Here is a 27,552-nt window from a genome sequence, read left to right as displayed (position 1 = left end):
TTCACTTTCGCTACAAAATGTTTAAACATATTTAGCACTTTATAGCGGTGATAAATTAGATACACATACTCATATTGTGAATAGTTATCTATAAAAGTGAGAAAGTAAATGGCATCATGATGTGCTTTGATATTTAAAGGTCCGCAAATATTAAAATGGATTAATTTTAAGGGATTTGACGCCCTTGAAGCCTTATCAAAAAGCTTCTTACTCGCTTTATCAACTAAACATGGCTCATATTTAGACCTTAGTAAGGTAGTATAAAAGTCTTTATTTAGCTAGTATGCTCATTCGATCTTGACCAATATAGCCAAGTCTAGTATACCACTTAACAGATTCAGAATCATAATCAAAGTGAAAAACGTAAGCAAGTATAGAATTATTTTATATATTATCATCCAAGTCAAGAACAAAAAAACTATTTCTTAAAGGCCCATGACCAAATACATTGTCATGATATAAAATGTTTAACATACCAGACTTAAAGTTAAAAGAAAAATTCAATCTCAATAAGGAAATATCTGAAAGTAAACAACATCACGCCTCGGATGGATAGAGAGTATCATGGAGGAAAGTATTTCCTTCACGTAGCTTGAGCTGGTATGTTCTAATTTCAATGATGTCTTTTTCGCTGTCGTTGCCCAATACAATGGTTTGTGAATCCACCAGGACACGGTGATAGTTCACGAATCCTGCTCGATCTTAAACTACATGTTTGCTTGTCCCATATCTACAATCCAATTAGAAGAATAATTAGCAACTAATGCATGAGAACAAATAAATAAATCAATAGGCAAAATAGAGAAAGGTACATTTTTCGACATGGAACAATCATGAGCGAAGTGAACCTTGTTGCCATAGTTGTAGCACTTCACAACGTTATGTTTTTCTCTCTATTGCCCTTAACCTTATGTTGTTTGGCCATATCACCTTTAAGTCCATTGACTTGAGAGGGGCCCTGACTTTTCTTAAATTGCTTAGCATAATTAGACTTGTTTCCCTTAAGTCTAATCCCATGGGCAACAAGTGGCACATTGGAAGGATTAAACACCTTTGATGTTCAACCTCCATCTCAATGTGCCTAACGATTTCAGATAAAGTATTAATGCGTTCACTATGGACCATCAGAAGTTTAAAATTTTTTCAACATTCAAGTCCATTTGGAAGTGAATGAATCACATTCAAAACTTTCTTATAATCTCCTATGTCACACCCTCCAGCCTTAAGATCACGAACCATAGCACTCATAACATATAAGTGTTCAGCTATACTATGTTTTGGATCCATTTCATACTTCATCCACTGTAAATTCAAGACACAGAGTCTTATAAGAGATGTTTGGCCACAAGTGACCTTAAACTTGTCCCATATATCCTTAGCCGTGGAACAACTCTCAAACTCTCAAATGAGCTTGTTGTGCATGAAATACAACATAATATAACGCGCAAAATTATCCTTCTTAGATCATTCCTGGTATGATCTAAAGATCCCCATTGTATTGATCTCTACTAATATTTTTTGGCTTAGGTACAGTAGTGATCAAGGTTTTTAAAACTTTGCACTCATTAAGAAGATATTGAATCCTCTTATGCCATATATCACAATTTGTCTCATCCAACTTTTCGTTTGTGGACAAATTAATAATTATGTTCTTGATTGCTATTTTTACAAGTATATAAAAAATAGATATTAATCACAATTTTTCATAATTAAATTATTAAAATTTTATTATTTATATCACATGTTCAAAAACTTTGTTAAATTTATAATCATTACATATGACACAAATTAAAAATATTATAATATAATTATCATAACAAAAAAAATTAAATTAAATAAAATATATTTATATATCTCTTTAATTTTGTTAAATTAATTAATATAAAAATATTTTTGATAGATATATATAGTTATTTTATTTTAATAAAGGATGTCTAACTAGCTAATGGTATAAAAGTGCTAAATCAAATGTATGGCTGGAGAGGTTACGGGTTCAAATCTTTATCTCAATATCCAAATTTTTTTTAAACTAAAAGACAAAATAAGTGATATCATCATCATATGAGAAAAAAATAATAAAATAAAAGGCCTCTCCTCTCTTTCCTCTCGAGAGTCGGTTATGTTTTTTTATGTATATATATATATATATATATGTATATCTTCAATCTCCTTTCCGCTTTTTTTTTTAAATTTTCTATATATATATATATGCATACATATATATATATATATCTTCAACATTTTTCTCTCACAATTTTCTTTCTTCTTTCCCGTACCCGCACACGCACACGCACACGCACACGCACACACAGTGTATGCTTTTTTTTTTTTTTTTTTTCGTTCTGCCACTCACGGCACAACAACGTATTTAGGGTTTTTGAATTTCACTAATTATGCTATTTTAGTAGAAAAAAATTTAGGAGTTACTGATTTTTAATAAAAAATATATACATGTGTAGAAAAGCACATATAATCTAAATTCATCATAAAATAACCAACAAACTTAGTCTATATTCGAGCATAATTATTACAGAAATAAATACAAGCAATTAGACTTTAATATTATTATTAAAAAATTATAATTAATCTTAATACAAAAATAATAAAATATAATACTTATTTTTCTGCTCACAAAAAATAATTTTTAATTATTAACGTTCTTAAATATTTTTTTCAGATAGTACTTTGATAATTTTTATATTTTAAAATTTAAATTTATTTATGATTTAATTAAATACGAAAAAAAATAATAATATATTATTTTTTTATTTAATTAAATAAAAATATTTTTTTTTTCGTTATATTCTTACTAATAATCATATTTTTTTTATAAAAAGAGTTTCTCTTTTATATATTTACAAAAAATTACGTCTTTTTGCAAAAAGTACTATAGGTGTTCTTAATTTTAAGCAACATTTAAAAAAAAGTCTTCTTAGGACTTTTGTTTCTAAAATTATTTTATTAAAAAAATAAAAATAATAACACAAACATTAAATTAGTTAAACGTCAACATAAACAATTAAAAATTTATAGCCATTAGTTATCAAAGGAATACAAAAAAAAAAAAATTGCTTTTCATTTTATTAATTTGGACCTTATAGATATTTAATACCTAAATTTATGATATTAACATGAGAAAATCTTCATTTTTTTATGCCATAATATTTTCCTTAAAAGAAAAGGTGAGCTGAATGCTAAAAATTAAAGGTGAAAATCATAATTTTACTGTCTGAACTAATGATAAATTAAATTTAACACACTTATAATTTAGCTGATTAATATTAATTAGATTGAAATAGAATTTCGTGGTAATAAATTATTATGCATTTAGCAGAGTGGATCATGGCATTTTCTTATTAAAAAACCTTCTCCCCGGGTAACGGACACCGGGAGGACCGTCATAATCGATCGAATCTAGGGTTAGGGTTTGTGTTAGGAGAAGAGGAGAAGAAATCAAAATGGAGGGATGGGATCCGAACACGAAATCGACTCTAACCCAGATCCCGCTGCTAACAACGAAGGCTGGGCCGAGAGACGGAGCGGCATGGACGCAGAGGTTGAAGGAGGAGTACAAGGCCTTGATTGCCTACACCCAGATGAACAAGTCTAACGACAACGATTGGTTCCGGATTTCCGCCGCCAATTCCGAGGGGACACGTTGGACCGGCAAGTGCTGGTATGTTCACAACCTCCTCAAGTACGAGTTCGACCTACAGTTCGATATCCCCGTCACTTACCCCTCCACCGCGCCGGAGCTCGAGTTGCCGGAACTCGATGGCAAGACGCAAAAGGTTCTATCTTCGTTTATGTTCTCCATTTTGTTTTTGATCTTTTTCTCTTGATTCTTGATTAATTCCGGTTTTTCTTTTATGGTTTTGATATTTTTGATCGTTTTGGTACAGATGTATAGAGGAGGGAAGATTTGCTTGACCGTGCATTTCAAGCCTCTCTGGGCCAAAAATTGGTAATTTCTTATTTTCGGGAACATTTGATGTAACGGATGTTGGGATATTTTTTGCCTTCATGGATTATGTGGATTCTGAGATAATGCAGGAAGGAACATTTAATTTATAACCATGTTGATTCTTCTGCTAACTGCAACTAGTTTTACTGATTTCTATATAACCATGGGAATCTTAGATTCAAAACTTGAAGTTCATTGGTTATAGTGCCTGTGAATTGGAGAATGGGTGCATTTGATCCAATGGAGTTACTTAGCTGTAATTGGAAGCATATCAGGACTTCATAGGTGGCACTTCAATTTTTTCATCAAAGGTTTTGGATAGTTGGTATGGCCAGATTGCTTGATGAAAATAAATGAAGTAGGTTGTCATTGCATCAGTTCTTATCCGAAAAGAAAACCGGGAACATAGTGAATTCATCTATGCTGCATTCATGTATTTGATGAAGGTACATGTTAAATATCTATATTGCTTTCCTGATGGAAATAGATGAAGCAGGTTGTTACCCACATGAGTTGTTTCCTGAAGGAAAATCAAGAATGTAGTAAATTTGTTGCTGCTGCATTAGGGTCCAACTCTGGAAGGAGAAGCCATGCGTTGGTTTTTGCACATACTTTCCCATAAGAACTCAAGCTTCTTCCTATGTTCATCTGCTTTTGCAGTTTGAATCACTTTTATCTTAATTAAGATATTGTAATTTATGTTAATCCTGGATCATATCTTCGTGCTATGTTTTCTTCCCGGTTTGATTTGTACATAATCCTTAGGGCTCGTTTAGGTCCAATCTCCAATCTCCAAAGCAGAAGCCATCTTTCAGTTTTTGCATCTATTTTCCCATAGGAACTCATGCCTATTTCCCATGTTCATCTGGTTTTGCAATTGGAATCTTTTTTCTTAATTAACAATTCTAATTTATGTCTACTTCACTTCATCTCTCGTTGCCATAATTCTTCCTCTTGTCAGTGGCACCAGCTTGATATGTATGTACTATTATTTTTTCTATAAAAAATGATTGCTCCGTTCCTTTTCGGTTTTGCAGTCCCAGGTTTGGCTTAGCACATGCTCTTTGTCTGGGTCTTGCTCCATGGCTTGCAGCGGAAGTTCCTATTCTTGTGGATTCTGGTATGATCAAGCACAAGGATGACACAACCTCTTCCAAGGATTCGTAATTTATGTACGATATTAAGTTTGTATTTCAGAATCAAACTTCTCAGGTCAGAGAAAGAAAATAATTGGGGAGGCATAAGCATGTGTTTTACAGGATGTCCAACGAAGTGTACAATTTTTATTCATACATGTTATCGATGGATCATAACAAGTCCAATGATATAGTACTTGCATTTTTCCCAGTGCATAGGATTGTTGTTCTTCTCCTTTTCGGTTGAACTCTATGATGCCTTCGACTCATTCTAGGATTGTTCTTCACATGCTGCCTGTGTGAAAATATTCAGGCTGATGATGTTTAAGAATCTATATAGGAGTGGCAGAAGGTTTTAAACTTGGAGGCAAGTGGCATCGTCGAGTTGAGAACAGATTTTTGTATTTGCCCCTCTTGCTGCTTGCTGCCTTTATGGCAAAAATCATTGAATCATGTTAGCAAGATGGATTTATTTATAAAATTTATTTAAAGGTTACATTTTGTTTGCTCATGAGCTGAACATATTAACATCTAAGAATGCATCTACAAATATATTCTCGTTGCTAAAGCATTTCAAACACAACCAATAAATATATTCATGTTAATATAGTTTTACCTTCTCAAGGTTTTCAGAGAGGACAGTATGTCTTTAGTTTACTTTATGCTGATTCAGTATAGCTTTTCAGTCCATATCTGCTCAAATGAAATTTAGAAGGATTTAATATTACATCAAGAAAATAAAGCTTCTACCAGGTTAAAGTGCATAATCAAAGGGTCCTCTTTTTTTTTTTTTTTAAATTAAACCTACTAAAGCTTCAAACTAACCATACGATTTTCAGAAGCTGTCCTATAGTCTTTTGCTTTGCATGGTTTCAACATTATGATAAAGTGCAGCAGTCGTGAGCCGCATATACATGTAAATGTTGCACCCAGTAAAAGGGCTGAGAATATATTTGGAGATAAACTTAACATGTTTTAGCAATGAGACATCACCAGTTAATGTCTAATTCTGAAGAAATTGGGAGCAAATGTTCTCTATAAGGCACACCCATTGAGAAAAAGTTTCTAAAAGACTAAGAGGGACAAACCTGCAGGCCAATTTTTTGACATATATCTTTTCATCAACTCAGTGATTGTAGATGCAGCATGGAGCATTTGCAATCCTGATGGTCCAATGTTAACATATGGGATGCGAGCAATTAGGTTGACAATCACTGCCTCTTTCGTTTTGGTATCACCCTTGAAGATGAGGGCAATCTCTAACAGAGAAGTGTTGAAGTAGTCTCAGATGCTGTGGGCATTCTGGCAAAGACTTTATGTTTGGACAGTCTGAGATTGCCAGGATTCGTAGTGAGGAGAAACAGTCTACCTAATTTGACAATTCAATCAAATTTTCACAGCTGCGGATTTTGAGGTTTTGCAGTGGTGTAATATGAAGCAGCCCATCTGATAGAGCGGGCAATTTAAGATATTTAAACTTCAAAGATTCAGGAGATATTTCACTTCTCATGTATGTATGTCAAATTTGGACATTATATAATTGTTAGGTCCTCAAGGGCTGTTAGGTGTCCTATTCCGCAGATAAAGAAAAAAAGTCTATAACAGTTCTCAATAGAAAATGATTGAAGCGAGTACTGCCTTCACCGACTAATCTTCAATGGTTTCACTACTCTGAGACTTGTTGTCCCGTGGCAGTGAATTAAACTTGGGGCAGGAACCTATTGTCAAAGAGACAAGATAAGTATTGCTCTGTAACAACTGGGAGAGACAGAAGTTCAGGACAAATGTCAATAACCAACGTCAAGAGTGAGCTTAAGAAAGATGCTGACCTTAATATAAGTTGCGCAATTCCAAATTTTGAAGAGATGGAAACTGTAGCATGGTTGTCAAGAAAGAACTATTTACAACAGTTAGTTTATTCAGGATAGGGAATGCCACCGAGGAGTCTGCTCTGTCCCAGGTTCTCAAATTACATCATTCCTTGGTGGACACTTCTTTCAGTGACAAAAAAGCAGTACTGCCTTCTCCATAGAAGTCCTGACCAATTTGTACAACAGAATCCATTCCTTGAATGCTGAGAATTTCCATAGTTTGAAGTTGCCCAAGAATAGGAAAAATTGTTGCATTCTCTACAGTTGATTAACACCAGCTGCCAAAGACGAGGGAAGTAAGTATCCCAAGTGCTAGATCCAATCTAGGAATCTTGATCCTGGATAATCTTTAATTGTCAGGCTTTCTATAAGTGGATATGGCTTAAGCTTTTGAAGCAAAAGTTCAGTATTAATGGCTGGTTGCGCACTGATTATTGGTGGGGACTTGTACTTATCAATCTTGCTTTCAATGTCATTCCACCATAAGAGCTCAAGTGTATGTAGATATGCAACAAGTGAATTAAAGAAGGTGATTTCTCGATATCATTTTTTATCCCCAAGCATTTAATTTTTTAGCTCACCTGAAAGATTTAGCCTTCTGAGTTCTTACATCTTTCCCATCGCAATTGCTAATAATAAGAAGTGGCAGTTTGCAAAGACCTGCTAACCTTCCAATATGGCATGTCATGCCAACAAGTCTTCCACAACCCTTCAGAGCTTTTACTTAAATTATTTTTTATAACTGTAAGAAAAATTTACATCATCTTTTAGTTACATTAACTGTAAATTTATATTAAAAATCATAATTTTTTTATATTTGTTCTAAACATAGGCTTCAGAATTTTGTTGAAATTAGTTACAAATTTATATTTACTGTTTGAGGTTAATAAGTCCATGCAATAATGATATAAATCAAACTAAAACACCTTAGATTTATTTATTTGTCTATTATAAGGATCAAAAGTTTCAAAGCATAGTAGAAGTTTTGAATCAAAAAAGTATTACAACAGAGTTTTAACAATTCCATTCTGTAGGCCATTTGAGTCAAGACCTCATGCTATAATTAGCCTTCTCTTATTCTTCAACTTTCGCTCTTAGCCTAAAATTGGAACAAAATCATAGTTTTCATTAAATTCATTTATAAATCTACATTTAGTTCAACTAAAAAATTGTAAAAATTCTCCATACAATGACAAATTTTGACCTTAGAATTTTATGTGAAAGCATTGTTCTAATTTCACATAAAATTTCATATCAAGTCAATTTTTATCATCTTTTAATAGAATTTATACAATTTTATTGTTGAACTAAGTAATAATTTTTAAATGAATTTCACAAAATTTTAGAATCTGTTCCAAATATAACCTTAACCAACCTCTTAACCCTCCAATCAGAAGATAGGACCAGCTGCAAGGATCTCTTCAGTCAGCTTGTCATCTTTCCCAATCTTGTGGTTCATAAATACCTCAAAATTCCTCCTGAAGAGACTACCCAGCTTCAATAAGGTCTCCTTGTATGCCTTCTTGTCAGACCACTGCAATTCAAAAAAGCCATAAGCAAAGTGCTTGTACTGAATGGAGATTGGGGAATCTAATAAAGACTACTCACAGTGTTTGATGGTTCCAGCATTTCTGATGGCACACCCTCAATTGCAGTTGGAATCTCGAGTCCAAACACTTCAGTTTTCACATAGTTCGCTTCCAAAAGACTACCTGAATGTATGGCATCAATAATTTTTCGCGTATAAGCTAGCTTGATGCGTTGGCCTGATCCATAGCTGTTCATCATGCATGAAGTGGAAATTAATTTTCGATACTGAATAAAAAATGCACCCCCATGTGAATTCTTATAAGAAAGCCTAGCACATACCTTCCACCAGACCAACCGGTGTTAACAAGCCATCCTGTGGCTCCGTGCTTTTGCATCTTCTCAGCCAACATAGCTGCATATTTTGTGGGGTGCAGCATAATGAATGCAGCACCAAAGCAGGCAGAGAAGGTTGCCTGAGGTTCCTTGATACCATCCTCTGTTCCCGCAACCTGTTTTTGCAGCGAAAGATGTTATGATATATCTGATTTCATCAAGTTAATTATGACTAAAAAGGTTATTTCAAAAAAAAAAAATAATGATTAAAAAGGTTTTGTTCTAGTTCTTGATTATTTTGTTATTCCATGTTTGCAGAACAAAAGGATAACTTCTCCTAAGCAATACATTTTATAAAAGTGAAAAAGGGATGCCAAAATCTAGAAAAGTACAAGTATAGGCTTGAGAATTCCTGATTCTTCTAAATTTACCAGAGCAGTGTAGCCACTGATGAAGTGGTACATAGTCTGTGCCAAACTCAGTTTGCTCACAGGTGGGAGCACCCCAAACGCATCACAGGCCAGAAGGATAACATTCCTTGGGTGAGGACCAACACAAGGTATCTTGGCATTGGGAATGTACTCAATTGGATATGCAGCTCGAGTGTTTTCTGCAACAATACGTGAGTTTTCAGAATGCAAAGAAGCATGCACTAATATTTCTACTTAAAATCTTTAGAAGATATGGGACTAACCAATCCTGAAAATATTAACAAGAACTCATTTAGTCTTTACCTGTGACAGACTTCTCTGTGTAATCCACTTCTCGGGTATGTTCATCAAAGACAACATTTTCTAAGACTGACAAATAAAGGTAGTTGAATTAGCTCCAAAACAATTGTCGCATAGAAACTTATGACAGACAACAAAGTAGTAGCTTCTTCCATAATTAGTCTAGATCATTGTTATCTAGACTAAATAACACAGACCAAAATTGTGAAAGAATTCAGTGAAGATGGATCAGATTATTACCAGTCCCAAACTTGATGGCATTCCATATATCAGGCTCCTTCTCCTTTGACAAGTCGATGCACTTTGCGTAACAACCACCTTCAATGTTTGCCACACCATTTTCGCTCCAGCAATGCTCATCATCTCCAATCAAATACCTATTATGGTCTGTGGACAAAGTTGTCTTTCCAGTACCTATACATTAACATTAACAAAAACCAACCGGATCAATAGGGGGATCAACTAGACACAAGCAAGAGAGATAAATATCAGTTACCAACTGGTGCCTCCCTTCTGAGAGGATGATGAAATAATAATGTACCTGATAATCCAAAGAAAAGGGCTACATCGCCAGCCTTCCCCATATTGCAGCCAGAGTGCAAGGAGAGGATTTGACGCTTAGGCATGAGATAATGCATTACACTAAATAGGCCTTTCTTCATTTCACCAGCGTACTGGGTGCCAAGGATGACCATCTCTCTTCTAGCAAGATTGATATCTATGCTAGTAGAAGAAGTCATGTAATGAGTATAACGGTTACATGGGAACTGCCCAGCATTATATATTGTGAAGTCCGGAGTTCCAAAATCCTCCAGCTCCTCAGGTGTGGGTCGTATGCACCTGTTATTCACCCGATTATTGTGTATATGCATAAGTATTTTTTTCATGAAATTGTCTAATCAACCGATTTAACTATAGTTATTTTACATTTCTCTGCTCAAGCATTGAATTCTACATAATCTAGAATGAAACTCATGAAGTGAAAGGAATACTTATTTTTGGATAACAAAAAAATGACGACAAATATTGAAGGTCAGTAGAGTAGAGAAATTGATTAATCTTCTGTTTGGATTTCCCATCCTATTTAAGCCCCAACTTGAAAGACAAAGTCACAAAGCAATACCAAGAACAAAAAATATTTAGCCTGTTACTTACATGTTGTGCATAAACAATGAATGATAAGCTCTAGCAGATACAATACGAACTTTGATTCGGTGTTCTGGGTCCCAATTCAGAAACTGATCATTCACAAATATCTGAAAAACAGATCTACCTTGTCAGTAATAGTTATGCAAGTTATAAAATAACCAAAAAAAAAAAAAAGAAAATTCAAGCACACAAAACAGACTTAGTAATTCTGTCAGCATAACCTATTTCATGGTAAAATTAGATTAATCCTGATTCACTATGAGAATTACAATTGTTTATCATTCACAACAGAACTCTAACTCCATCTCACTCAATCTTATTTATCTTGCCCATTTATATTAGGGGATATCTGGCTCGGTTTTCAGCTTTGCTTTTTGTGTTTTAAAAGTATTTTTGCAACCAAACAAATAAACTGCAGCGTGTTTTTGATAACAATCTGCTTTTGATGGGATTAGAATAAAAAACTATAATGCGTAGTTTTTAGAAAATGGTTTTAGCTTTTATTAAAAATTTATACTTCAAATTTCAAAAATCATTTTCCACCAAACACAGTTTCTGTTTTTTTAAAACGACAGTACTTTTTACAACTACCTTTACCAAACACCACAACTTTTGACTGAAGCTTTACTCAACAGCTTAACAGTACTTTGAAAACACATAGTACAAGTTATAACAGCCCAAACATCCACTTAAGATTTAAACTTAATTATTATTAATTATGATAAAGTATTTATATTGATTAGCTTTACTAAATGTACAAGAAGAAGAACATCATTAATGTATGGAATATAGATATGCATATTAATATTGATCTTGTGCCAACCAAAAAACTTCACTCATGTATGGAACAGGGAAATCATGGAGAAACCCTGTACTTGACAAATCCAATCACTAAAAAAAGGAAATGGAACATGCATCCCACGAATTATACCATTTGTTATTGTTCTCTTGAATGTAGTAATCAACAGTAACTTACTATACAACACCATCATTCTGACGAGAAATTTCACACGAAGCAGTAGAAAGTAGTGGAATTGACACAGTAACCGAGTTAGATAAGACAAGCCAAAAAATAATAGCTGAGCATGCATACGGGCAACCTCTCCACACTTATATCTTATTCTTTCAACACTTATTATTCATTCTGCTTATTAATTAAAAGAAAAGAAAATGTTATGCAACTATAAAATAATTAAATAACAAATACTTATTCCACCGGAAGCTAAAATACACAAAAAGTAAAACCATACGCATCAAAAGAATACAAGAGAACAAAACAGGGCATTATAACAAATAAAGGTCTATTTAAGTAACTTATATTTAGTTTGTTATAAAGTTTTCACAAAGAGACAAAAAGAAAAAGAAAAAACCTTAAATTTTGCTTATAGATTAAGATGAAGATAGGTAACGAGTAATGACAACTCATTTATGATTATTTACGTAAGCAAGTGAGAACAAGAAAAAGAAGTCTGATCCCAAAAAAAAAAAGAAGACAAGACTGTATGTTAGGCAACCATCATCATCATTCATCATTGTAACTAATAGTAAAGAAACCAGAAACAGAGAATTAAAAATATTGTTGACACCTCTTGAATCCGGATAACCAAGGATAAATTATTGCGTAGACCATAAGGATATCTCCTCCACCCTTAAATTTTCATCACACCACTCAAGATTTTTGTCAAAAAAGACTGTAATTTTCTAAAACTACTAGGTGATTTTCTAACAAAAAGTTCAATGTAATTTGATAATAAGCTGTTAGTTCAATAAAATCTAAGGGGTGGTGACCCACCTTAGCTAAGACTATCTAATAATTTACTGCAACAAAGAGCTCCGTTCCTTCTTTCTTGTTTCATAAGAAGCATCAATGTTTATCAATATGTTATCAGATTTTCAATTGTGTCAGAGCGTGATACAACATCATACACGCATTTTCACAAATATTTTTCAAGATACATCTTACACGCATTATCATAAGCAGATTTTTTCATAATTTGAAAATTATCCCAATTTAGAAAAGGATAAGATAGTAACAATTCAAAAGAAAACGATATGGATCAAAAATCCGATTTAATGCATCAATCAAACTGAAAAAAAAGGGGAAAAAAACACCATGATGCTCTGGGTTTTTTTTTTTTTTTTTTTTTTCCGATTGCCACCTAGCCGACTGTACAAAGCAATCTACTTGCTTACAAGACTATAGCATACAAACACATGTGCTGAAAGAGGCGATAAATATATTATTTACCTTCTCCAATGAGTTCAAGTAATCCACTGCTCTTTCTCTGTTTACTAAGAAAGTATGTTCATCCATTTCAATATTAGGAGAACCCCTGTTAAAAACAAATAATATTCACTGGATCAGTCAAATTTCTCTGTTTACTAATAAGAGATATTTGAGAGAGAGAGAGAGAGAGAGAGAGAGAGAGAGAGGGAGAAAGAGAGATTCGCGGGGACGCAAGAAAACACTTACTTTCCCCACCAAAGCTCATCTTCGGTCGTCTCATCCCGGACGACACGTTTATCTCTTGGTGACCGGCCAGTCTTCGCTCCAGAAAGGGTGGCCAATGCGCCTGTAGATGTAATAAAAGACCCCTTCTCATATTTTATTGCCTGCTCGTAAAGCTCTGCACCACCATTTTCAATCAATCAATAAGCTTGTATCGTTTATCAATGATATGACCCAGAAAGGAAAGAAATTTGTTACACAATGCAAGAAAACTTGACAAGTTCGGTTATCTGATTAATCAAAGATGATTTCGATAACGAAAGGGAAATTTTAGAAAGATTACCAGCAGGAGAAAGATTGTAAAGAACGTGGGTGAACTTGAGTGCACTGTCACTGGAATTAATGGCCGGAGCATAGTGGTAGTGGTCAGTCACCTTCGCGGTCTCACTCTTCCTTGCCGGGTCTCCCTTCACAACCTTCGGCCCGGTTTCTCTCGTCAGCGATGCCAAAGACGCACTATTTACATTTTCACCACCATCCCCAAATTTGAATATTTTTTAAAAAAATTAATTGTAAAAAATAAAAATCTAGAAAACGGTATCGTTTCAGTGGAGGAGATATAAAAAAAAAAAAAAAAAAAACCTGATGGACTGGAGTTGCAGCTTCTGGCGGTCCTCTTCAGAGACGGTGGCGAAAGCTGCTAGGCCGGGCGTAATCGGAGTTGTCGGTGCAGATTTTTTCTTCTGCAAAGAGTGAAGCTCGTCGATGGTTTGGGCTTTAACGGGAGTGGTGCTGTCGTCATGACAGACTTCTGTCTTGTGCCCTGTTTCGATCTTCGCCAGTCCGTTCCGTCCCGTTTTGGTGCCAAAACGAGCGTCTCCGTTCTCTGCTCCGCCGTAACTCGCCATTTTTTCACTTATTCTCTGCAATTGAAACAAAAACAATTTTTCTCGTAAGTTTCCATGGAAATACATACAAAAGCAGAATTAATGAAAATGAAAAGGTGATACGTGTGCTTGTTGATGGTGCAAAGAGGAAGACACGAAGCTGGAAAAAATGAAGAAAGAAAGAGAGGATCGAACCAGAAACGTGAAAGGGATACTGAAAGAATAGAAATGATGGAGACTGGAGAAGGAAGGAAAGAGTTCAATTGACCGCCACAGATAAACCTTGAAATTAAGAGCGAGCAAAAGAAGGAGATGATGGTCCTCTTCCAGCCAAAACTCTTGCTTATATAAAGGCCTTGAAGGAATACATAGTTATGCTGAATTCTGAAGGGTCAATTTCTAAGTTATGGGGAATATGTAAATATATGTCGTTTTATATATTTTTTAAACCTTATTGTAAAATAAAAATAATATTGGACCAACCTTCTCTATAGATACTCAACTGTAAAATAATAACGAACATTTATCACAATTAGTACAAATAAATTATTTTTATGTATTAAAATTATGTGGTTTGATTGATAATATGTTTGACATTTATATTTTTAACTATCAGATTATATATATATATATCACGTATTGGTACATAAATATTTATTTTCAAATTAAAATATTGAATGTATAATTTGATAAATATTGTAGAATTTAAGAAAAATAAATAAATCAAATTAACCAGAATCGAATGGTTATTTCCTCTCAAGTTGACAAATCAAGAAGAGAATCGGATGCTGGATGTAATCCAACAGTTCATAAAGGTGGGCTAAGCCAGGTTTGTAAAAAAAAAAATAATAATAATAAAAAATAAAATTAAGCGATGGTAACATTTATTTTAAGGTATTTTCTATTTTACATTTCAATTTGATCCGGTTTGAATATTCATAATTTATATCGAAAATAATCAAATTAATTCAAATTTAAAAATAAAAATAAATATAATGGAGTTGGGGGATGAAAACTTTAATAATTAAAAATAAAATAGAGATAAAGCAGAAAGGGCATGGGATATGAATTGAATTTGTCAAGCAGACAATGACACGTCTTCATTATGTCAGTCCGCCCATGCACCTTTAATATGCATATTTTAATATTATCAAATTTTATTCACTTTTTTATCGCTAATTTGAATTTTATCAAATTTTCATGTATAAATTTAAATAATCTGCTGTTGATTTTTATATTAAGTTTTATAAATAATATATTTGGCTCCCCCCACAATGAGTCCAATTAGCACGTTCCGTAATTTATTGCTTAGAAAAAGTAATACGATTATAACTGTATTGTTACTGGCTCTAACTGAATTTTTAATTTGATCCAAAAGTAACGGAATCAAAAGTCCTCTCATTTTAAGATTCAAATGATTTAGATCTTAACCATTAAATTTCATTAAGTACTATGATTTGAATAAATCCATAATTTAAATTGTAAAACTGATGATCGGTTTACTTAAAATAATAAATTAACACATTTTAAATTCATTTAATTTTGATAAAATTCAATGTAGCTGAATTAATCAAAGTAAATATCCGTTCAAATATATACAAATTTTTATTTTTTGTTATGTTTACTTTATTTTATTCAATTTTGGTTGACCTGGCACCAAATTAACAATATTTTGACTTTAGGCTTATACGAGAGCCAATTCCTTCAAGTAGGCCACCTCTACATTTTTTTTTTTTTTTTACTGAAGAAGACATCTCTACAATGCTTAGCAATCCACGTAGGATCCACATGGTCGCCAACTCTTTATTATATTACCCGCTAATAATTATTGAAGTGGTCACGTAATCATTTTTCAGTATACTTTTATAACACCATATAAAAAAATTAAGTAATTATTAATGTAAATTTTGTGTTAAATTTAGTTATGCATAAATTAAAACCCAAGAAAAATTTTATTAAATTAAAATTTACTCCTAAATATACAAGAAAAAAAAAAGAATTAGGGACCCAATTGAACGAATTTTAATTAATTTGGGGCTCTTTTTAATAAAAAAATATATTTAGGGACCAAAATGCAAGAAAAATACAAAATGAGTCTTCGCATAATTTTTGAAACATCTGCCACCTAAACAGATGGTCTGGCAGCGGACCAATTGGGGAGTGTCGCGTGTTTGCTGACATGCACTCTTGGCCAACCGATCAAATTGGTCCTGAGCGTTTGGGGCAGATCTAACGGTGATGAGCATCGGGACTAGATCCAACGACCCACATACAAGATGTTGATCGGACGACCTGCATGTGTTCTTAAGCAATCCAATCGTCATGCAAATGAACGACCGAGATCTAAAGAGGATCGCGATTTAATGGTTGCAATTGCCCAATGGCAAAATTATGATTTTGCCACTAATGATCAAATGGACTGCACGCGGCCACATATGGCAAGATTGTGCGGTCCAGATCTGTTGAAGGTTGGGTTTAAAAAGCCAAGCCAAGCCAAGCCAAGCTAAGCCAAGCCATTCGACCCAGCCCGATCAGGCAGAAGAAAAAGAAAGAAAAAAAAAAAGAATTAAAAAAATAAGAAAAAAAAGAGTAAGAAAGAAGAGAGAGAAAGTGATGGGAACGCGTTGCACAGCGGAAAGATGCGAGAAGGAGAGGCAGAACGTGCCGGAAGGGATGCATACTATACGAGGAAGGCCATTCGCGGCCAACCGGTGCCGGAAATCGCGAATATTCGTCGGATTTTCTGGAAACTCACTACCCCAACACGTGATCAAACTGACATTTTTGTATGTAATTTTTTAGAGTTTTGTCTATCATTTTAATTAAAGAAAATACTATAGAGATAATTTACATATAATAGAACATGTATGTATGAAGTTCAAATTAAACCAAAATCAAGCCATGCATGCATAAAAAATTGCATGTAATTTATGAGTTTATTACTGACTTGATAAGATTTTTCCTTACAAGTTTTTTCTCAACTTTGGGGACATTTTTGAAGCTTGATTCATTTCATATGGACTTTGTAATTAATAGGTAAGCCTTCATAGCATTAAGTTTTAACAAATTTTATGAAGTAAAGTGAACGACATTTACTTCAAAATATGGGTTGGTGAACAAACTGGTTGAAGAACCAGGTTCCTAAATGGGTTTGTTTTTAAATAATTATATGATTTAAATTCATTTACTTGAATTAAAGTGTATGAATGTATGCTATGATGATTAAATAAAGATTGGTATGAATCACAAGTTAGAATGAAGAAAAATTGAAATAGAATGATGAATTTAGAAATAATTAGGGAGTGAAATTTATAAGTAATTAGTGAGTAAAGTTAGGGAGAATTTGGAAAAATTAGACAAATTAGAAGTTAATTAGAAAAAAAAAAAGTTATAAAAAATATAATAATAATAATAATAATATAATAAAATTAATAAACAAACAAAATAAATAAATATATAGAAATATATAGTTAAATATATAAATAAAAATAATAATAAAATATAAAATAATAATAAATAATAGTATAAATAACAAAAAATAAATTCACAAACAATTACCAAAAACCAAATAAAAAAACAAAATTAACAAATAAAGCTACTTATAACCTAATTAAAATAAGGAGACTACATTAGAAAAAAAAAATAGTGGTGATGGGTGGAAATTTAAATCTGTTTAATAAAATAAAATAAAATATCAATCTTAACTAGAATAGTAAAAAAAAAATAATGCAAATAATAGAAGAAACGAAAACTTAGGGATAACATGTTTAAGATTGATATGCCTAAAATTCAGCAGTATAGTGAATTATATCTTTGGATAGATGGAAACTCTTATAGAGGTGGTTAGGATGTGTTTTCTATTATGGATCACCTGGTGACGAACTACTGTAATTAATGTGCATGTGTTGTTTATGTATGCATCCCTTTGTGATGGTCGGAATCATGATCCCACAATGATACCAATTGGATAATGGATACATCATTTAGTATCAAATAAAACTCTAAAATTTTAATAACTCTAGCTAGGTAATTAGGTTGTGGGAAATTGAGAATCGAGAATACTCGTGAAGGGTTACGGATGTCTTGATTTGACTGTGAATTGCGAGAAATTTTGGTGATTATTCTGATGGATAAGATATGGTTTAGGGAAGCTGGTGAGGAAAAATGAGTCTAGAGAGAATTTGAGGGATAAAGTGTGACCTAGGGAGATTTTGGGAAATAAATTGAACTTATAAGGAATCTGGAGGGATATAACCTAAACTTAGGGGGATTTTGAGAGAGAGACGAAAGTTAGGGGCATAATGAGAGATGAGATAGGAAACTGAATACATTTGCATTTCATAGTTTTCAAATGAAAAGAGAAAGAAAAGTTTTATTTATTTAATTGATTGTTTGATTGTATGTCACACGCCTAAGGTGTAACTTATTTCTTATACATATTAACTGTGTTGAAATTGCTCACCCCATTAAATTATCATCTTTTCCATATCAAGAGGATCTGGTTGTGGATAAGGAGGATCCCACCGTTAAGCCAGATCAAGAAGGATATAGACACTCGTTACAAAAATTATATTTTGTAACCAAACGAGTATCTATTTTATTTTACTTTATCTTACGAACCTTATGTATTATAAACAGTATTAAAATGCAGTTAAGTGATAGATGATGTATGTTTTGAATACATAAATGTTTTGCTTATTGTATTTTCACTGTGTACTAGGGGATTGACGACTGTAATTCCTTCAAAGGAGAGCAGGGGCCTCAGAAGTAGTACCAGAGCAAAATGACCCTAAGATTATCCCTTGAACATGAGGTTTTAGAGTCTAAATATAGATAAGCTTGATCTGAAAAATATTTAGGAATAACACCTTTAGCTGAAATTAAAATGATAAACTTGTGTTTTCTAGTTGTAGGATAACAATATGAGATGTGGGAGACCTTCAGGACAACCTCCCTACGATGGTCCCATAAGGGAGGGGTTTAACTGATTTCTTCATATGATGTAGACCATTATTGCAGATAGGAACAGAGGGACATTACCACCACCGCCTCCTGCATTTGCTCCTATACATACACCTGCACCTGTTCCTACTCCTGCACCTGCCCCTGTACCAACACCCGCCCTTAATCCTATTGATGCTCCTATTCATGATCTTATCCATGCACCACCTCCTCCTAACCAACTCTTAAGCCATCAGAGATTGATGCTATTAACATTAATAAGTTCAGGAGACTTGGTCTGACCAACTTTAGAGTAGGCAATGATTTAAATGTAACTGAACAGTTGATCAGATCTATTGAGAAGATATTCAGGGTACTTGGGGTCATTTTTGAGTAAAAAGTGGTCCTATTAGTGTACATGTTAGAGGGTGAAGCTCAACTGTAATGTCCAAGTTTAATTAATGCAAATTAAATTAATTTATAAATGTAATTTTTTTAATTTTAATTTAGTGTAAAAATAAAGAAAATTTGATGAATGATGAAATTGAAAACAATTTGAGAAAAATGGGTAAAAATTAAAGTTCTGGAGATATTTTTGAAAGAAAAATCAGAAATTTAGAGTCAAAATATAATTTAGAGAAGTTGTGCCATGTGGGATGCCCGGTCAGCAGCCTTGACGAATTAGGACGCGCCGTGTGGCAACGGACATTGACGCGGTGCCACGCGGGCGATCCGCGTGCCTGCGATCGAACGACCCAGATTCGCCCTCGCGTGCACAGACGGCCCAGATTCGCCCCTGTGCGCACGGACGATCCAGATCCATTCTCTATTTAAACGCGATCGGACAATTCAGATTGGATCGCGATGAACGATTCAGATTTATTTCCTATTTAATCGCGATCGGACAGTCCAAATCAAATGCGATAGATGGCCCAGATCAAAAGGGAACGAATGTAAATAACCCCCTTCACACCAAACCATAACCCTAGCTGTCAGACCCCCATCGCCAGAGAAGAAAATCCAGCCGCCGGAAAGGAGGCCGCCACCACCCGCCGCCGCGCCAGAGCCCTTTCCGACAGCCAAAAAAGGTAAAATTTTGCTCGAAATTCAATTTTAAACACCCCCATGGCCAAATTGAAGCATAAAGACCGGCGGATTGGTTGAAAACTGCAGGAAAATCTTGGAGGCGCTGCCGCGAGGAATTTCACAAAATGCCTCCGATGAGGCCTTTCCTGATTCCCATTCTGCATAATTTTTCTACCATTGTGATCGTCGTTTCCTTCTCTACAGGTTAACCGAAGCAAAACACACAACCGCAACGGAGCTGGAGGAGCCACCGCACCGAAGAGCCCTACCGCCAGTACTTATAATGCGTTTTAATCCCAAAAAAAAAATTTAGAGAATCCAGGGACTGCTAGTAAGCGATGTCAACAACTTAGCTTTTTGGGCATCAAATTGTATAAGAATCTCTCACTCAATTCTCTGTTATGGAATTGAAGTCTAAATAAATAATAATACGATATTTTGTGTAATTTAAAAAATATTCACAATTAATTACGGGTTACTAATGGAGCCAAAACTAGAAATTATCTATTGTTGATTCTGTTGAATTATTTTACAGTTAATTGCATGATAGTATTTTATTGATTGATTTTATAGTTTTGAATGCATGTATTGTTTGATTTATGTGATTATCATTGAATTAGAAAATGGAGACTAAAAAAAAAAGAGAAATTATGTAATTAAGTGAATGAATAAAACGACAGCCTTACTGGATATCCTGAGAGATGGTGGAGGGATCGAGTATAATAGAGAATCCTACCGTGAACGTTGTCTCATACCGGACGTAGTATCGAGACTTGGTAATTTGACGTTCATACTGGACGGGGTTTAGGAATGACCCATTTCACCCTCATACCGGACGGGGTATTGAGATTTAGTAATTTGACGCTCATACTAGACGGGGTATGGGAACGATCCGTTAATTGAGAATGTTAAAGGAAAGGGTTCACGCGTAGCGGGAAGATCCATATGAACCCCCATAGATACCACCAGGCTGAAGGAAAGGGACAGATGTTGTTTAATTTATTGAATATGGATTTATAATGTGTGCATGTTACTGATTATATATGAAATCATGATAAGTGCTATGTTATTGTCTCTATATGTTGTTTTTATAAATCTCGCTGTGGTAAGTAGACGGTAAATGGTTTTATTATTAATAAATACATTTATTTAATTAAGTGCTCCATTAGTTGTTTTGATTTTCTACCAACATTCATTTCTATGTAGTGAGTAGTGTAATATTTTTACTTGGCTAGTATAGCTCATTTCTTATTTATCCATTTTAGATCAAGATGACCAGGATCCAGAGCCCATCCACAAGAGGGTTGCTAGTAGGATACTAGTTTTATTTATTTTCCGCTTATTTTCTTATTTTTTTGTATTTCTTTTAAAAAGGTAATTCCTGTAGCACTATTCGATACTTTAAGTTATTGTGTAAGGAATGTAAACCTTAACCATTCATTTTGCTTCTACATTTAATTTATAATTTATTTTCTTTGGACATTCTGGGGTCGTTATAATTGGTATCAGAGCCGCGTTCCTCGAACTTATTCTTTACACAAAATTCTTAAGAAACACAAAAAATAATGAATTGTCACTCAACTTTCATTGTGAAATGCAAGTATAGATAGATGAGGAGAAGAAGACTCCCACTAAACTGAATAGCCCGGGAGAGTTCACTTAGAGAGGATATTGACTGGTTATTTGAGATAGTGGAGAGACTCATTACTGCTCAGCAGGCCTGGGAGGAAAGGAGGGAGCTACCTTACCCTCTCCCGCTACCACAGGTTGAGCCACCCCTACATCGGGAGGATCCCGAGCCACTCCGATATGATCCTGCCCCACCACAGTATGATCCGATGCCCCAGCCATCACATCATCCGACACCACCACAGTACAATCTGGTGCCTCAACTGTATCATCAAGTATCACTGCAGGACCATCCAGTCCATCCTCAGTAGAGTCCAGTCCTTCATCCACGGGACCCAACTCCTCTCATAATGGACCCAGGCTACATAGAAAGGTATAAAAAGCTAAATTCATCTATTTTTGCAGGAGGATCCTCCTTTGAAGAGGCCGAGTTCTGGTTTGCTGAGAAAGAGAATGCCTTCAAAACCCTTGGGGTGATTCCCAAACAGAAGGTTATCCTTGCTACCTACATGCTTGTGGGAGAAGCAGACCACTGGTGGTAACTCAAGCAGACCACCCTACCCTTTTCAGTCACTTGGGAACAGTTCCTGACGGCCTTTCATGCAGAGTACCTCTCATAGCATCTACGATATCTGAAAGAGATAGAGTTTGCACACTTGGTCCAAGAGGACATGACTGTATCAGAATATTTTCGCAAGTTCCTAGTGTTAAGTCGATATTCTCCTGAGAGCATGATGGATGAAGGTAGGATGGCTAGAAGGTTCTAGTGGGGTCTCCTTCCTGAGATCAGACAACAAGTGTTTGTGCTCGAGCTTAGTACTTATTTGGCTGTTCTAGCCAAGGCACAGTTAGTGGAAAGGAGTCTTTGCACCTTCTCTCAAGCAGTAGGGAACCTCAGGTCCTCAGCCCCACACCGCAGACCAGCAACTACTGCACATGTTCAACAGAACAAGAGACCTATGCCGATGACTCAGGCTCTCCCTCAGGTTCCAGTAGCAGGTCGCGGCAAGATTTATCAGCATTATGGCAATGATCATGGGGACCGACCCTGCTATCACCTCAACAGCACTTGTCGCATATGTAGTAGCGTCCAACATTATGCAAAGGAGTGCCCGAGGAACCAGAACTAGGCCAGACCTCTTATCCAGGGCAGGGCTTACAATCTCATTCAGCAGGATGCAGAGGCCAACCAGGACGTGGTATAGGGTATGTTCACTATCTGTAACCATCTTACTCATGTTTTGATTGATACTGGGGCATTGCACTCATTTGTCTCACATGTTTTTGCATCAAAATTAAATGTATTACCTGAAAAACTTGATTCTGTGTTGTTTGTGTCTACTCTTAGGAGTAAGACACTACTGGGGGAGGTTGTATACAGAGTCTGTGTTATAGATATAGCAGATAGGAAATTGAGTGTAGACCTAATAGAAATTAACACGGGGACTTTGATGTAATTTTAAGAATGAACTGGGTAGCGGTGATCACGCCATTGTAGATTGTTTTAGCAAGAAAGTTGTATTCAACCCTCCTAATGAGGAGTCATTTATAAATTAATAAAATCGTTTAACATTTGTTCCCTCATGGCAAATTTTCTTATTATCAAGTACTTTAACTCAGCTGTTTTCTCTAACTAGGCAAACTCAAGAAAGAAATTTGTATTCAAGAGATTCCGGTAGTTCAAAACTTTCCAGATATGTTTCCAAATAAACTATCTGGACTATCAGTAGACAGAGAAGTTGAATTCATCATAGACCTTCAGCCAGACACCCAGCCTATTTCGGTTGCTCCTTATCGCATGAGCCGCGTTGAGATGGAGGAACTGAGAAAACAAATCAATGAATTACAGAACAGTAGATTCATCCGATATAGTGTGTACCATTGGGGTGCCGGAGTCATATTTGTAAGAAAGAGAGATGGGACACTGATGTTATATATTGATTATAGAGGTCTGAACAGGGTCACGATCAAGAACAAATATCCCCTCCCTAGGATCGATGACCTCTTTGATATGTTGTAGGGTGCCCAGATCTTCTCCAAAATATACCTGCGTTTAGGTTACCATCAGGTAAAAATCAAGGCAGAAGACATTCCCAAAACAGTCTTTCTAACCCGGTATAGACACTATGAGTTCCTAGTCATGCCATTTGGACTAATCAACGCTCTAGCCATCTTCATAGACTTGATAAACCGGGTTTTTAGATAATTTCTGGATCAGTTTGTCATTGTGTTCACTAATGATATCTTGGTTTATTCAAAAAATAGAGAGGAACATGCTCGCCATCTAACTTAAATTTTGCAGGTTCTAAGAGAGAAGAAGTTGTATGCAAAGTTGAGTAAGTGTGGATTTTGACTTGAGCAGACTACCTTTCTGTGACACATCATATCAAAGGATGGAGTGTCAGTGAATCCTGAAAAAGTTGAAGCAGTGCTCGGCTAGAAAAAATTGACCTCGGTTAAGGAGATCCGTAGCTTTCTAGAGATGGCAGATTATTACGGCAGGTTTGTAAAAGGGTTTTCTAGTCTAGCTGCTCATCTGACTCGGCTCACAAAGAAGAACGTCAAGTTTGAGTGAAACGAAGACTGTGAGAAAAGCTTTTCAGAATTAAAGAAACAGTTAACTATCGCACCTATGTTGGCCTTACCGAGCAGATCGGGTGGATATACAGTTTACAATGATGCCTCCTACCTAGAGTTGGGTTGTGTTTTGATGCAGCATGCGAAGGTCATAGCCTATGGGTCCAGGTAGTTAAAGTGTCATGAGAAAAACTACCCCACCCATGACTTAGAACTTGCCGCAATTATCCACGCCTTGAAGACTTGGCACCATTATTTGTATGGGGAGATCTTTCATATCTATACTTATCATAAGAGCTTGAAACACATATTCACTCAAAAGGATCTCAACATGCATCAGAGAAGGTGGATAGAACTCTTCAAAAACTATGATTGTGACATCATGTATCACCCGGGTAAGGGCAAGGTGGCAGCCGACGCACTCAGTAGAAAAAACACAAGTACATTAGCCCATCTGATGGTTTCAAGGTGCAGGCAAATAGGGGTCGCACAATAGGTACGACTTCAGGACCTGAAGAGAGTCACATGTTTGGGCCACCTGACTATTCCGCCGGAGTTAATCCAAAGAATAAAGGAAGCTCAGTTCGCCAATTCCACCCCAGCAGCCCTCATGAAAGACGTAGAACAGGGAGTTAACTCAGAATTCTAAGTCTCTGCTGATGGGTTGCTCAGATTTTATGATAGAGTGTGTCTTCCAGGTGACAGTGAGTTAAAAAGGGACATCATGACATAGGCTCATAGCTCAAAGTTTATTATGCATCCCGGAAGTACTAAGATGTATCAAAGTATGTGATCTCGATTTTGGTGGAACGGGATGAAAAGAGATATAGATGACTTTGTTTCTAAGTATTTAGTATGTCAGCAGATCAAGGCAGAGCATCAACGCCTAGGTGGGCTACTTCAACCATTACCAATTCTGGAGTGGAAGTGGGAACATATCACCATAGATTATGTGACATGATTGCCTAAGGCACGGTTAAGACATGATGTCATCTGGGTAATTGTTGACCGATTTACCAAATCTTCCCACTTCTTGGCCATCAGGATGACCGATCCCTTAGACAAGTTGACAAGAATATATATACGGAAAATAGTCAGATTACATAGAGTGCCAGTGACAGTAGTTTCCAACAGGGACCCCAGATTCACTTCTCAGTTCTAGTCTATCTTTCTGCAACCCATGGAAATGAAACTATCCCTTAGTACTGCATTCCATTCTCAGACCGATGGACAGTCAGAAAGGACCATCCGCACTTTTGAGGATATGCTCTGAACTTACGTTCTTGACTTCGGGGGGCCATTGGGATAACCATCTACATCTAATAGAGTTCGCCTACAACAATAGCTACCAAGCAAGTATTGGCATGACTCTGTACGAGGCATTGTATGGCCCCCCATGCAGATCGTCGATTTGTTAGAAAGAAGTGGGTGATAGAAAACTGTTCGGCCTAGACCTTGTAGAGAAAACTACAGCCAAAGTAGTTAAAATCAGGAAGAACATTCAAACGGCTCAGAGCAGACAGAAGAGTTATTGCGGACACCCGGAGGAGGGATTTAGAATTTGAGAAAGGCGATTGAGTATTTTTTAAGGTCACTCTTTTTAAGTGAATCAGTAGGTTTTGCAAAAGGGGGAAACTAAGCCCTCAGTTTATTGGACCATTCGAGATCTTAGGCAAAATTGGTACCACCACCTACAGACTGACACTGCCTCCAGAACTTTTCAGGGTCTATAATGTCTTTCATGTATCCATATTACGCAATTACAACCCGGAACCCTCTCACATCTTGGTTCATGAGCCTCTTCCACTACAGCAGGATCTGTCCTATGAAGAAGTACCGGTCGGTATTATGGACCGAAAGAGCAGATTACTCTACAATTGGAAAATTTCCTTTGTTAAGGTCATATGGCAGAATCACATACCGAGAGAGACTACATGGGAGCTAAAATCAGACTTCAGAGTCTAGTATCCCTAGCTGTTTGATTGAAAGTGACATAGGTAAATTTGAGGGACCAAATTTCTTTTAAGAGGGGGGGAGTTGTAATGTCCAAATGTAATTAATGTAAATTAAATTAATTTATAAATGTAATTTTTAATTTTTTAATTTTAATTTAGTGTAAAAATGAAGAAAATTTGATGGGGGATGAAATTGGAAATAATTTTGGAAAAAAGGGTGAAAATTTGGGTTTTGGGATATTTTTGAAAGAAAAATCAGAAACTAGAGGTCAAAATATAATTAAGAGAAGCTGTACCACGTGGGATGCCCTGTCAGCAGCCCCGACGAACCAGAATACGTCGCGTGGCAACGTCACATGGGAGGCCACGTGGGCAATCCATGTGCTCGAGATCGAATGGTCCAGATTCACCCCCGTACGCACGGATGGCCCAGATCCGTTTTCTATTTAAACACGATCGAACGGTCCAGATTCACTCCCTATTTTATCGCGATCATATGATCTAGATCAAACGTGATGGACTACCTTGATCAAAAGGAGACGAGTATAAGTAATCCCCTTCACACCAAACTCTAACCCTAGCTGCCAAACCCCCCTCGCTGAAGAAGAGAATCCAGTCGCCGGGAAGTAGGCCACCGTCATTCGCAGCCTTGCCGGAGCCCTTTCCAACCGTCAAAAGAGATAAAAAAAATTTCCTTTACTCAGAATTCAATTTTAAACAACCTCAATGGTAAATCGGAGCAAAAAGACCGGCGGATTGGCTGAAAACTGTGAGTAAAGCCTGGTGGCCCTACCGCAGGGAATTTCACAAAGCACCTCTTATGGAGCCCTTTCTGATTCCCGTTCTGCGTAATTTTTCTACCATTGTGATCACCGTTTCTTTCTCTACAGGTTGACCAGAGCAAAACACCCAACCGCAATGTGAGCTGGAGGAGCCCCCGCACCAGAGAGCCCCGTCGTCGGTACTTATAGCGAGTTTTAATCCCCGAAAAAAAATTCAGGGAACCCAGGGACCTCCAGTAGGCACAGTCAACAACATAACTTTTCGGGCATCAAATTGTGTAAGAATCCCTCATCCAATTGTCTGTTATAAAATTAAAGTCTAAATAAATAATAATACAGTATTTTGTGTTATTTAAAAAATATTCATAATTAATTACGGGTTACTAATGGAGACAGAACCGAAAATTATCTATTATTGATTCTATTGAATTATTTTACAGTTAATTGCATGATAGTATTTCATTTATGGATTTTATAGTTTTGAATGCATGTATTGTTTGATTTATGTGATTATCATTGAATTGGAAAACGA

General features: G+C 35.6%; 2 protein-coding genes across 6 annotated transcripts; one reads left to right on the top strand and one right to left on the bottom strand.

Annotated features, from left to right (window-relative positions):
- Positions 1-3,322: 3,322 nt before the first annotated feature.
- LOC110807859 (ubiquitin-fold modifier-conjugating enzyme) lies at positions 3,323-5,596 on the top strand. The gene is made up of 3 exons (XM_022033141.2): positions 3,323-3,791; positions 3,903-3,964; positions 5,002-5,596. The coding sequence occupies exons 1-3, from the start codon at positions 3,459-3,461 to the stop codon at positions 5,129-5,131; spliced, it is 525 nt and encodes a 174-aa protein (XP_021888833.1). The 5' UTR covers positions 3,323-3,458; the 3' UTR covers positions 5,132-5,596.
- LOC110807858 (phosphoenolpyruvate carboxykinase (ATP) 1) lies at positions 5,178-14,435 on the bottom strand. 5 transcript variants are annotated; one of them, XR_015819713.1, is made up of 15 exons: positions 13,188-13,356; positions 12,963-13,047; positions 10,721-10,821; positions 10,107-10,405; positions 9,806-9,979; positions 9,569-9,634; positions 9,266-9,444; positions 8,841-9,010; positions 8,580-8,748; positions 8,347-8,505; positions 7,553-7,713; positions 6,930-7,309; positions 6,189-6,818; positions 5,717-5,793; positions 5,178-5,528 (listed from the first exon to the last, which is right to left on the bottom strand). XR_015819713.1 is itself a non-coding variant. In XM_022033139.2 (13 exons), exons 2-13 carry the CDS (start codon positions 14,069-14,071, stop codon positions 8,362-8,364), a joined length of 1,980 nt encoding a protein of 659 aa, XP_021888831.1. In that variant the 5' UTR covers positions 14,072-14,086; positions 14,246-14,435; the 3' UTR covers positions 7,880-8,361. The 5 variants fall into 5 exon arrangements, 2 of the variants coding, with proteins under 2 accessions (XP_021888831.1, XP_088077431.1); XR_015819715.1 differs by having other exon boundaries at positions 6,930-7,249; XR_015819711.1 differs by having other exon boundaries at positions 6,930-7,713.
- Positions 14,436-27,552: the final 13,117 nt, after the last annotated feature.

This window comes from Carica papaya, chromosome 1 (assembly GCF_054855325.1).
Source record: "Carica papaya isolate Zhongbai chromosome 1, ASM5485532v1, whole genome shotgun sequence".
Classification (NCBI taxonomy): domain Eukaryota; kingdom Viridiplantae; phylum Streptophyta; class Magnoliopsida; order Brassicales; family Caricaceae; genus Carica; species Carica papaya.
The sequence above is the reverse complement of the archived record's forward strand: the minus strand, read 5'-3'. Positions and strand labels throughout refer to the sequence as shown.